A 13,763-nucleotide genomic window follows, 5' to 3' on the forward strand; every position below is an offset into this window, starting at 1 on the left:
ATATAGATTGGTGTTAAAATACAATTTTCATATTCAAAATATATGTGGCATTAAAAAAAAAAAACTTTTAAGAGCTTCCAGCTTTGCTCTATATCTATCTTCAAGAAATGCATAATACAGTTATCATTTTTCATAAGATTTTTAAGTGTAAAAGGAAATGAAGGATTTCCATACCTGCGTCCCGTACTTCTTGTGTCATAAGTTCCACAGTGAGTCTGGACAGGAGAGGGCTGGGCTTGGATGTCTGCTGTGCCAGCCAGGACGGGCACTTGTAGGCATTACAATGGGCACCTGCCGGGTTTGTCCATTGCTGACACTGCAAAAAGAATTACAAATGCTTTAGAGCAACTCTTAAATTCTGTCAATCATTAAATATTTGTTATGGCTTTCACTGCAAACTCAACACATTGCCAATATTGTATTTTATTGTGTTACTATTGTTCTTGAGTGTTTCATAAGGTGGCTAAATGACTTTTTTCAAGAAACAGCCTACAATTGTTTTGTTTCTTAGTTTTACTGCTTAACAATATCCATGTAAATGTGACAATACTTTATGTTTGGGATCACATGTGTAACACTGCAGAGTGATAAAGAACCAGTCAGTATTGCCCAGATGAAAGTGACAGAAAGTCATTAAAATGTGGGCCTCTGTAGACACAGTATGTAGTTTTGATAATGTTACTTAAGGTTCATTGTTTTAGCTGCAATCTTTAAAACTGCATCTCACCACTAAAACAAAATGACTTTGAATTTTCTATCCTTCCTTCCTTCGACTAAAACTTGAACCCACCTGATTAGCAGGAACATCACACATGAAGCAGTAGCACTTCTCACAGTACTTGGCATTGCTTTCCACTGGGCCTATCGTTGTCAGGTCTACCTCTCTGGAGAAAGAGACAAGCACATTTATGAACCCAATCATGTCACACAAAAACACAGAACCCAGGGCAGGCTTGTGTGTAGTTGGAAGTGGTCCATCATCATATGCCTTTGTTGGTCATTCCTGACTTCCTTCCTAAGGTTTGGTTAAGGAAGTTTGTATATCATCAATCCTCCATGTGATAAGTTTGTCTACGTCTAATTCACTTTTATGGCAATGTTTATAAAGTAGTCAGTATCCATCATCGTCAAGCTTTCTAATGCAGCACACCTGTGGAATTTTCTAACAATTCATCTAGGTCTATAAAATGGATGAAATTGAACTGAAATGCTTCATAGCATGAAGGTGGGACAAAAAGAATTCTTTAAATGATAATAATGATGACCACTTACAATTACAAATCAGTATCCATGTATCATACATGTATAAGGCTGTATCTCCAAGCAGATGTTAGGGGATACTTTGTCCAACTTTGTCACAGAAACAGGCAGCTAGGAAAATGTTACGACTTAGCCTCCCCATCCATCTGCCTGTAGATTAAGATGCTGGACACTTAAAGCTTGACAAGACCTGACAAAGTCACTACATTTACAATGATACGGAAGACTTCAAGTAAAGCAGGAAACCCCAGACAACCACCTGAAAAACAGCAACCACAAACAAACCAACTGGGCTGTTCCAACTCATTTCCAGGAGAGCAACAGGAAGGTAAACTTTCCAGATGGTTTGATTTGCATTCATGGTGCAAAAGGTAACTCCATTAACCTTTTCACAGATGGTGCATGTATTTTTTGCTCTTTTTTCCATGTGAACTTTTGTACAGGATTAGCAGCTAATGATAGACAGAACACTGTCAGTGTGTGCTGAGGGAAGAATTAACTTGTGTAAAAATGAAATTGTGGGCGCTCAAGGGGTCATAATTGTTGCAGACTTTGTGATCGAACGGCAAGGCTTGTACTTTGGAGTGCCCATAATGCAACGTGTACGATATTTGCGTGGTGCAAATGAAAAGGCCTGCATATATGTACCTACATGAATGCAATAGGACAGATAGATCCAGTACACATATTAATACGCCTGTTAATACCCCTCAAAAAAGAAAACGTTGTGGAACAGCCCTTGGCAAAACACAGCAACCAAGTGTACAAATGTATGGAGGGTTAATAAGGGAGCACCACCAGCAACCCCACACATATACAGTAAACCATCCTTCACTCTTCACCTGCTCTGCAGAGACTTCCATTTGCCGTATCCCCATGACTTGCCAAGCTTTTGAATTCCTATTTGTCTGTAAAGCAGTGAAAGTTCACATTCCTTAACGTGGCTTAGTGGCACTTAGAATTGGATGGGTTTGGTATGTTACAGATGTAAATGAATATTAACAGCAGTTGCAAATCAAGGATGTTATATAACTTATAATGCCTGCATGTGGAGGTTAGTGCAGGTAAAATTATAGTTGCGCAAGTATCTCCATCTGTAATGGTTTATAAGCATAAGTGAATTTTTGTTGCCTGGATTGTTATCTGCATTTGGCATGTCATCTGTGCTAAAGCATGTATGCAGAAATAGTCCATGGGCCAGGACCCCAAATTTCACATATCGGTACCCTCTGCAGTGGCAAATTCTCCTTGTATATATTTTGATGTGATAGCTATATGACGTATGGTAGCTTTATACCAGCAATCAGTCTTCAAACCTATCACCATCTGAGTGATCCATAAATTTTGTGTCTAAAACAAGGGTGAGGTGCCGATTTGTCCTCTGGCCCATGGACTAACATATCTATTCTATCATAATATATGGCTAGGTGGCGCGTTGGACACACCCAATCCCTCGATCTCGGAAGTTAAGCTACGTGCAGTCCGGACAGTTCTTGGATGGCCACCCAGGGACGACTGGATGCTGTAGCCAGACCAAGAATTCCACGGAATCATCTTTTGGAAGGGACGTACAGCATGGGTCCCGTGCTCGTCCCATCACATAAATCAGCCTCACTACCCTAATATTGGGTACCTACTGGCTGCAAATACACCCGATATTATTATCATTAATATCATTATAACACATTATCACTCACTTGAAGCTGTGTATCTTACAGTCTCCCCTTGCGTGCGGATAGTGTGCAGTCTCCGGGAGGGACACAAAGGTCACCAACAGGTCATCCTCGTCAGACAACATCGTCCTGCCCTGAGGATTACCTGGAACGAAAAGAAAAAAAAAATATGACAAAATGTTGCTGGCATTTAACAGTTCACAAGCTTATTGTCCTCCCTTGAAGATTACCTGTGACAAAGAAGAAAGGGTGCATGAAGCAATGCAGGCTGACGTTTCACTGTCTTAACTACTAAAGCCACTGTCCTACCCTGAAAATTACCTGTAACCAGGGCTGTCTCCAGGACCTGTACCTTCGTCCTGGAAAGCAAATTTGCCAGTTGGGATGAACAAAATTTTTACCCAATCCCCCAAACTTGAACATTTTACATGTGTATTTCAAATTCTATTAGGAAATTTGACAAGACTTGAACATTTTGTGAAAATGATGCAAATGTCCTTTTCTAAACTCAAAATGACAGATCTGGCGACAAAAATTACACATGGGCTCCCAAACAATGAGTGCAGCAGAAATTTTAAGTTTGAGACGGTCTTGCTAGTAACCGAAAGAAAACAATGTGACTGATTGTGAGCTACTCCATAGCATAGAGTGCAGCGATGACAGCATTGGTGTCAATTACCATTGGTGTGATTTGTCCTTTGTAAACCCTTCGGTTGTATCCTCACTTCCATTATGATACCTAACCTAACTCCAACCAAAATTCAACTGAAGGCATATGGGACTCATGTCAGCATGACACAATCTTAACTCTACAGGTTAGAAATTAATTGCTTTGTGTGACTCTCCAAAATCTATAAATACCAAATAGCTTCATTTACATGGTTCAGTTACTACAATGCCTGACCTCAATTTGCATGACAAAAACAACTCACTCTTAATCTTTGTAAAATGTTTTCAACTTGGGTCCTTGACCTACTACTGCGTACACTATGATAAATCTTTCATGTCCTTTAATTGCCACAGCATAAACAGCCTGTTTCTACTAAATGACAGAAATATTACCTCTACATTTGTATGTGCAGGCACGTCTAGCCCTCATGAGATGGGAATAGGAGACAATAAACATTAGTCAGTGTGCTTGAGTGCTGAGTTATGTGATTGGGTTCTTCAAGAAACATGCTAGGTATGGTTTTTTGCAGCCTGAATTAGATGTAGGAAGTTTTTATGCAGAAATAAGTATCGCTAGTTCACCTTTATCCGTTGGGTAACCTATATCCGTTGCTTATAAAGACGTGGTATTTGGGGATATCACGTCAACAGACTTAAAACTACCACCCGTCGACTTGATGTGCCTAAATGCACTGTTTTGAAAAACAACGGATATACGTTACCCCGCGGATAAAGGTAAACTAGCGTTTTATGTTTGTGCCTGACATTTCATCCTAAGACAGAAAGTTAATCATTTTCAACAAGAGGACCATGGATCACAACAAATGAATGATACTAAAGCAGCCAGGGAAACAGATGGTATCAAGTGTACTTTAACCAAACCTGGGCCAGAAGAAAAACTTTTCAAAATCGTAGCCAGTAGTGAATTACAATAGACCAACTGTAGTTCCATGCAAACAGCAAGTTTTTTTCTGTGGTGCTGCTTTGAATATTATCAACAGCATTCCTGCAAACACAACTGTAGTGTGTTTGGCTTCTATGGGGATGGGGAAAACATGGGGGAAAACAATGTATTGTGTAGCTTGGATACCCGAAGATTTCTACTGGGGCTCCTTGCAATCACTGCTCTAAAACATTTTTAGGGCAGTGAGTGCAAGGAGCCCCGGTAGAAAACGGATATGCACTGTGTACCAAATTGCAAGAAATCTAGGCTGTCTGAAGGCATGCTCCTTTGGGAAAGTTTTACATAGTTTACCCTCTAAAATGCATTCTCCCCCGCATAATTTTGTTGACAGGCAAATTTCTCCTCAAAAGAATGACAATCCACGCATTTTGGGCAGGGCTATATATTCAAAGATATGACAATGCTTTTATACTATACATGTAGACTTTCAACCAAAATAGACAGGACACAGTTGAAGACAGACATAGCAGAAAAAGAAGGAGCCCAAACTGGCCAACACACCAGTAGTCCTGTGGGAATACTGATTATCAACATCAACCCCATCCCTTGAACAAATGTTTACGTTGCCAAGACTTCCAAGGAGCCTTCTAACCTGTAAGCTTGACCAAGGACGTTACATCTGACAATGTAGACAGTCCATGATACATGAGAGGAAAAGCCAGCCCCTTACACAGACACCTTCCTTCCTTCCTGCCACTGCCAGCCGGAGTAAGAACCCAGGGAGACAAAAACCACTGTGTGTGTGCCCCCAGCCAGCTGTCGGCTACCCACAATCCCCTGCAGCCTAATGATGCTCATGTCTCATGCACTTGTCAATACAGATCCTCAGGGGGGTGGGAATTACCATACAGGGTAGGGGCTCCCATGTTGCCTTGGGATCATCTGGCAAGCCTGAGGCTGTTGGTGCTCAATCACTCAATAGCCTTTCATCATGTAGCATGGCTCAATGGTACAGAAAATTTCTTTCAAGGTCCAGTACAGGGTCAAGGTCAATGTGTGTAAGTAAGACAGAACACTTCTTCTTGACCTTGGAGCACTGGTTGCCAGTGCAGTCGTGTTATTCATCTTCATGAAAAATGGAGGTACTGTTTTGGGTGTGTTTGTGTTACCAGATAACATTATTTGTGGTCAGCACTCTAGATGGACTGTGATGATATTTGGCCAAAATTCGCAGATTTCGCGCTTCACCGAGCCGCCATCTTGAACCTACCTACAAGTCTTGCACAATCTTGCACTAACTCACATCTCCTGAAGCACGAGAGTAGCACCCCATTGGCCATTTCGGATCTAATTTTCCAGGAGGACTACAGTACAGAGGTGTGTATGTGGACTGTCTGTCAATAGCTGGGATACCCTACCCTAGGTGTTAGCCTCAACACTACTTTGGACTCTCAAGGGTTTGCTGACCACAAAACACTTGGAAACAGACAGACTCTGTCTGGTTTGAATTAGGCTATTCAGGACCATGTTTTTTTCTGTTAATTAAAAAAATACTCATCCCCTAACCATATGGGCATGTAAAATAATGGTTGGGATTTTGGTGCTAGGAAATATTGTAGACAGTTATAAACAACAAGGACTGGACTAGGATTAGTTACTTTTTTCATGTTTATGCCTAATTCTATCTCGCAAATGTGAAATCTTCAAAGTGAACCCCACCTACCTAATACTTTCCATATGGTAAACCCATTTGTTATCATCTCATATTACAGTCAATGTAGGTCATCTTGGATTTACCGTGAAGTTCTCAACTGTTACTGTTACTGGTATATTGGTCTCTTTCCATTCTTTCAAAAGCAGTATGCTGTTTGGGGTATACACATTGGAAGGGAGAGATCTTGATTTCAGTGATACTGTGATTGTTACAAAAAAAACGAGAATGGTCCTACTCCACACTCCTCTGAAAATCCTCTGCACACAGCATGTGACCCATAAACAAGTAAGACACATCCCCAGAGACTTCAAGTCCTAAACCATACCACATGTTGGAGAAAAGGGGATCTTCACTACCACCAGTAGAATGCAGAAATTTGCAACCATTTCAGATATCATAGGACTGATTCAATAGCTATAAAGTAAACTGTATTGAACAGTATATTCTCAAGTCATGCATGGAATTCAGCAGTCTTCAGAGATTTGAGCATCACCCCATTTACTCCCACTAGGATAACAGTCATCACACTTTTTTGCAATCAATTAGTTACAGCAGGGTGCTCAGCCCAACACAACTTTCAGTATCATTGACAAAAGGACATTTTGTCCTACATTCAGACAAAAATAACAGGGCCTTTTGATTTGCCAATGCCTGCATATTCCTTACTTTCCTGTGTATCACTCCTCCTGATTCATTCTGACCAATCAGGAGAAGCAATACACACCGGGCTGGCCGGAATCTATGTCACAGTGTCATAAACAACATGGAATGGGGCCTTCTGATTGGACTGCGGCGCCTGGCTATATGATAATAAATGTTAAATGAAAATGTGTCTTCAGTGCTCTGTAATGGATCATTGGCTGTAGTTTCAACCGTTTAATGAAAATGGATCTTACCTGCTTCAGCCGGCTGCAATGGATCATTGGCTGGAGTTCCAACAAATATGACATCATCATCATCAGTGGCATTCTGGGAAGGACAGCCTGGTAGGTGAGGTGGCACAACAGTGTTGGGTCCTGCTGGGAGGATTTATTTGTTATTTTTTTTAACAAAAAATTGTTTATTGGATCTTCAGATTACTGTGCAATTCAGGGCCCAGTTTTAGAGCCCTACTACATTTTTAAGGATCACATCATTATAAAACCTTCAGCTTTGAACAAGTTATTTTTAAACAGGCAACGCTGATATCGCTAAACAGGAGTTGTGTTTCTCACATGCAACATTCAAACCATCCATTTTGGTTAAAAAGGGGTTTCAGAATTTGTATTATGCAGTATTTTCAAACTATTCCATTTTGGAACCACCATCCACTGACTTGAAAAGCGACATTCAAGGAAGAGGAGTCTAAGAGGCCATTCACATCAGGGTCCGGTCTCCCAAGCTGAATCATGACCTGAATCGTGACGGTATGTTGCTCCTATACAGTACTGTAAATGCATTTAAGTTTGCCGGATTGCGCTACTGCAAACTAAAAATCACTGCAAACAGTCCATTTTCCGGCTACCAAGAAATTAAATCCCCACCAACTTAAATACATTCAGAGTACCATATGCTAGCTTCTCACCAGCAGCAAACTAGTCATGAGTAACAGTTTAATTTCCCAGACTCCTACAAAAAAGTACAAACATGTCCTGTCTGTGAACCTACCCAGGGTTCCCTGCGACACCAGGTTCACTGCCACACACCCAGGACAGGACTGGGACACCGCACCCCAGCCACTGTGAGGCTGAAACACATCATGAGAAGAGAAAAATGTAAATTTTTTGTTATAATTATTAAATATTCCATCCATCAGGATGCAAAGAACAAGGAGAAGAAATATTCTATCCCCAGTCAATTAATGTTATTAAAGTCTAGAAATGTCAGCAAGCTACATTTCTTAAGATTTGATTTTTTATTTGGTTTATTTGGCTGTATAAAAATACAAGGGCCCACAAAACTAGCTAGAGGCTACCATAAAGGATTACCCTTAGCTAGTACATAACTGCAAAATATGCAATTCACAATAAAATGGTCACAATGCAATGCCCTGTAAATGCATTTACAGATACATATCTTTTTTTACATTCTAGGTTATACAACAAGAATATGAGCTGGCAAAATATGGACATATGGACAAAATATGAAATATTTGACGATTCTTATGATATACATGTGAAAAACACTGGCAACAGACACATATGTTCAAACTGTCTCCCAAAAATTCAAATAGAGTTACATGTTTTCTTATAAGAACTACTAACAGTGCAGTGCAGGTGAACAATATCACAACTACATGTTCCATTATTCTAAGCAGGTACGGGGTCTGAACGAGGTCACAGGTGAAGGTCACTTTACTACCAGCTAATAAACAAAACCTGGACACTTCAAGGACATCTCAAATGGCCCTGTATTTTGGAGAAACAGTCAGCGGCACTCAAGCAATTAGTTTACATTACTCAGTTGGCACATCTGAAACACTACATGATTGATTATAGGATACATAGCCTTGTAACCATGAAATAGAAGGATATGGTACATGTTATGCTGTTAGGATTTCCATACAAAAACTTGACCTTACAGACTCAGACTGTACATGTTATTGTTAGCTTTCTGGCACAATGCACCCATCACTGTAAAGCATTCACCTTCCCATTGGAAGGGGGTGTAAAAACATTGAAATTATAAAAAAAATGAAGCCAATTTCAAATGTGACGTTTAATGAGGAACTTTAACTTTTAGGTAGAAATCTTTCAAATATTTTCTGTACATTGCCTTTGACTCTCAAAGTTGCAAGGAGCAATTAAAGCCCTTATTTCTAGAGTTTAGAAGAGTACTTTTGCAGGTGGATTATAACATATTACGCTAGTTCACCTTTATCCGCAGGGTAACCTTTATCTGTTGTTTTTAAAAATCAAGTTGACGAATGGTGGTTTCAAATTGCAGTATTCAAAACATTGCAGTTTGTAACCACTATCTCCCGACTTGATATTCCTATGTAGTTTTTTTTTAAAACAACGGATATAGGGTACCCTGGCTGCAGATAATGAACTGACGATAACTATTGAGTTGAGTACAGTAGATGTGTAGAGTAGATCTGGCAGAGGCCTGTACTATAGAAGTCTGTAGTCCTGAATACTCATGAAGTTATAACTGATACACAGATGAGTGTATAAGCAATTACTTGAAGTATCCCTTTATCCAATTTCAACCTCTCTGCCAAACCTTTTCTATTTTTGTTCTCAAGGGCAGACCATGGGAGGCTAGTAAAAGTAGTATAACATGTGTAATGATGTTTTGTTGCTAATAAAATCTGCAGCTGCAAAACCCTCCTTTCGCCCTCAGGCAGGTTTTCTTACAATTATGTTACAATTTCAGGGATTAAAAGTTGTAACACAGGTTAGAAAATACAAACATGTACAATTTCTACCACAGCACTGTGATCTGAGATCATCTCTTACCATATACTGCATAATCAAATTATCATCAAAATGCTAGTGAACAGTAATTATACTATGTACTAGTATTAACTTGTACCAGTTCATTACCAGAACATTTTGCTGAGTTCAGTTCAGTTCATCCCCGCAAAGGTGACACCATGACTGAGAAGAATGATGGATCAATGTCACCTAAAATGTCTTGTAGCTGACTCCATAGCTTTCCCAGTTATAGAGATTAAATTGTCCTTAAATTTTTTTTTTAAAACAGACTGTCTAACCTGCAGCAACCCATCAAGTCTATAATAAACAGAAATTGGCAACAATTACACCCTTTGTCAGCAATACAATGCAGGCATTGTCATTCCCCTTGAAAGTGAAGATAATCATGCAAACTTGTTTCCTGTCTACCTGATTTAAACAATGGAACTATTGTCTGCTTGCCTCCATGATTATACAGTAATTTGCATACCTCTCATAGAGTCTCAACTTTTTATGTGAAGAAAATTGATGTCACAGCATGCTTCATTCATCCTGACTATGTTTATGCTCAATATACTTTTACTTGCACTTATCTTATTATTGTATCTTATCTAGTTTTTCTTAATTGTTGTCATTATTTACATTTTATCACTTGTTACCTCCATGAAATGTCATGGAGGTTATATTTTACCCCGCGTTTGTGTGTCTGTCTGTCTGTCTGTGTGTTTGTGTGTGTGTGTGTAAACAAGATAACTCAAGAACGGCTGGGTGGGTTGCTTTCATACTTGGTGTGTTGGTAGTGTGTGATGAAAGCTGGAAATGATTAGATTTTGGGCCCTCTAGCGGCTCCCCTTGGTACTGCAGCGCAACTTCCGGTTTTGCTATCTCGGTGTTCTGAACATGCTATGGTCACGATTTTTGAGTGTTAGATAGCTCTTGTGCTCAGGAAGAAATGACATAAGTTTTGGCCCCCTAGCGTCTAGTTTTGGGATAGCAGGGGCGTTTTTGTCAAAAACTTCTGAAGAGGATAACTCAAGAAGGGAACAACGGATTTTCATGATTTTTGGTATGTAGGTACCTTAGACAATGTTGTACACGATAAAATACTAATTATGCAAAATAGGAGCACATTTGCATAATTAATGAGAATATTATTTCATGGCAGTTTTTTCAATGTATCTCTTGTTCCAGACATGCTATGGTCTTGACATTTACGTGGTAGATAGCTTTTAGTGCCATGACCAAGTGGAGCAAGTTTCAGCCCTCTAACATTTAATTGGGGAACTGCAGGGGCGTTTTTGTCAGACACTCCAAAGCGGATAACTGCAGAAAGGATTGACAGATTGGCATCATATTAGGCATGCGGGTACCTTAGACAAAGATGTTCATAATGATATACATGTTATGCAAATGAGGACTTAATTTGCATAATTAATGAGGAAATTGTATAATTCCATTGTTTTCAATAACTGGACTTCAATAAATGTAACACATGTTAATTATGATAGGTGGAGTATAAGCAGATACCAAATATGGTAATGAGGAGCTTATTTGCATAATTTATGTAAAATTGCAAAACCGCTTTATGATTAATAATGGGAATTTTATGATTGTGACATGTGTACGTTAGTCAATGATGAACAACACCATGCATTAATTATGTCTATGTGTTAGTCAATTTCATTAAATTTAGGAAAGCTCTAAATTTTCATGGAGGTATGAGGTCGCCGAACTCTAGTTTGATCTTATTTGCACATTTTACAATACTAGTCCTTGTACTCTAGACTAGAGGTACAGCTGTATATATGAACTTACTATGTAACTGTTACTGGCACCTCAAAGATGTCATTCTGAGAGGCCATATTAATTGAAAAAAATGCCCCCCCCCCCCAAAAAAAACCGCCTGTGACATGGCCCATTATGATTGGACAGCGGCACTGGCAGCGAGTCAATAGCCGCCATTATAACCACACCCACGTTTAACGACCTTGGCAATCCTTTCCTTTTGTTGCTATAATGACTTAATCAATAATTAAAGTTGACAATACAAGACAGCGATTATCATATCAATATCTGCCAATCAGTTTGCAATTGCAGATCAGATATATATCAGGGCTCAAATTACTTTTTCTGCATACTTGCACTGGTGAAGGTAACATTGAAAATTACCTGCACCACTCTGAGCTTAGGAAGCATGGATCATAATAAAATTGTTCAGAAACCATTGCTAGTTTTTTTTTTTTAATACTTTATAGGTGGTAACGGTCAATGCAGCTAATAACAATCCATATACAACTGCATCATAAGACATTTATGTACAAAACCCAGTACATGGACCAGTGCAGGTAGACATCAGAAATACCTGCACAGCTCTAATTTTACATTGCTTAGAACATTATGGGGGACAGAAATATCTGGAAGGAGAATGTTTTCGTCTTTTGGAAGGGACGTAAAATCGGGGTCCCAGCCTAAAATGTTAGTGACTGTTACTAACCAGTGTTCTCACCAGGAATTTTTCACAGCGTCGGGAAGGGGTCCGGGGGCCGCCGAAGGCCCCCGGCGGGGTCCAGGGGCAGAGCCCCTGTGGGGGGACCCAGGGGGGCGAAGCCCCCCGGAAGCTCTTGCATTTTAGGCTATTCAGAAGGCTTATTGTATCAGTTTTTAGGGGCATATATACGATAATTGTAGCAGTTTGACGTAACGATACTTTGAGTCAAAGCATCAAAGACAACTAAAAACTCATAAACAACATACTTTACTCAGCTCAACCGTACTTTAATAAATATTGTCCGGTTTGCCACCAACTTTATCTAGATAAACAACTTTGACAGTCTCTGTTTTCATCGTATTTTTTTTCATCGTAAACAGAACAAAACACGCAGAAACATGTGCTCGGCACGGCCCGGGGCATCCCCGGCCGACTTTCAAGTTCGCGATCGGCGGACGAATAATGCGTTCACATAAGAGGTGTTGGACGTAAAAACAACAAGAATACCTTTGCTTCCTTTTGATATGAGTTTTGGGCCCGCAAAATCTCCAAAACGGCAGAAATTTTCGGGGTAAAATACGGTAAAATTTGCTCCAAAAATGGCGGTCGCTGCTGTTGTTTATCCTAAAGTCTTTGCCTAAACCAATGAGATCGCTAGTTTCCCCTGACGTCACAGAGACGCATCAGATCTCGCGAGAATTTTTTGCGAGATTTTACGATGTTTTCGCCGCCATTACCGCTAGCTGTCTGCATGCATGCAGGCACGATGTTTTTCGTCATTTCTCAACGCAAATTTCTCGATCTTTGGAAGGTTTTAGATGATTTACAAGTATACTGCAACATAAAAGGGAATATATACAAGTGCTATTTTTGTGCAAGTCCAAGAAGCGTTTCTTGCCGTTCCGATTTTGACCGGACTTGAACCGAAACTTTTTACAAGTTTTGTGCCGGTTCTCTGTTTACAGTACAGAGCGCACGCCGCGCAAGGGGCGGTCCTGGGTGGGGGCTGCGAGATAGCGGTACGCGGGGTGCTGTAAAACACCTCCCTTCGAGCTGAAACTTCCTGAAACAGCGGAGGCGCGTGCTTGGCACGTGCTTTCGTATTTTTAGAACGGTATTTTTCCAGTTTTCCCCCATTTTTTGGCCGCTACGCTGGGTGAAAATACAGCGTAGCGGGCTTTTTACAGCGTCATTTTTCCAGCCCACAGCGTATCGGCCCGCTATGCTGAAAAGGCCTGGTGAGAACACTGCTAACCGTTCCTACTTGGCCTGACGAACTCTATGAGTTCTCTATGACACAAATGAGAGAGTGGACCTGGTCCTGGCAACTCGCCCTGTGATATACAGGCTTTTTGTTGACGTAATAGTTATCATAATTTGAATCCACTGACGACACTGTTGCCAATGTTGGCAAGTAATTGGTTTACAGTCGTACGTTTTTTTACAGTCTTACGCTGTAATCCAACAGATGACGTCAAATTAAAAGCCCGTATTATGTACAGGCAGACTTCGGCAACTACAAAATATACTATCATTGGGACTGTATTTAGTTGTTAGTCCACAATAAATCCACTGCAGACCCAAAGACTGGTTCCGAAAGTAGGTGTTACCATTTTTCTGGGTGCTATTATCCCATAAAAATTGTGATAGGATGAGC

The 13,763-nt window shown here is 40.2% G+C and overlaps 1 protein-coding gene across 5 annotated transcripts in view; it reads right to left on the bottom strand.

The window, feature by feature from the left end:
* The window catches only part of LOC118428423, a 29,545-nt gene that overhangs the window by 10,939 nt on the left and 4,843 nt on the right, over positions 1-13,763 (bottom strand). For 3 of the 5 annotated variants that reach the window (XM_035838474.1, XM_035838475.1, XM_035838476.1), the window contains exons 3-8: positions 7,868-7,946; positions 7,117-7,239; positions 2,958-3,078; positions 2,103-2,168; positions 791-884; positions 175-316 (exon numbers count right to left, since the gene is read on the bottom strand). In XM_035838474.1, the coding sequence (XP_035694367.1) occupies positions 175-316; positions 791-884; positions 2,103-2,168; positions 2,958-3,078; positions 7,117-7,239; positions 7,868-7,946 (625 nt within the window). The remainder of the gene's footprint in view (positions 1-174; positions 317-790; positions 885-2,102; positions 2,169-2,957; positions 3,079-7,116; positions 7,240-7,867; positions 7,947-13,763) is intronic. The other 2 variants (XM_035838477.1, XM_035838478.1) reach the window with 2 other exon arrangements.

Source organism: Branchiostoma floridae, chromosome 13, assembly GCF_000003815.2.
Source record: "Branchiostoma floridae strain S238N-H82 chromosome 13, Bfl_VNyyK, whole genome shotgun sequence".
Taxonomy (NCBI): Eukaryota; Metazoa; Chordata; class Leptocardii; order Amphioxiformes; family Branchiostomatidae; genus Branchiostoma; species Branchiostoma floridae.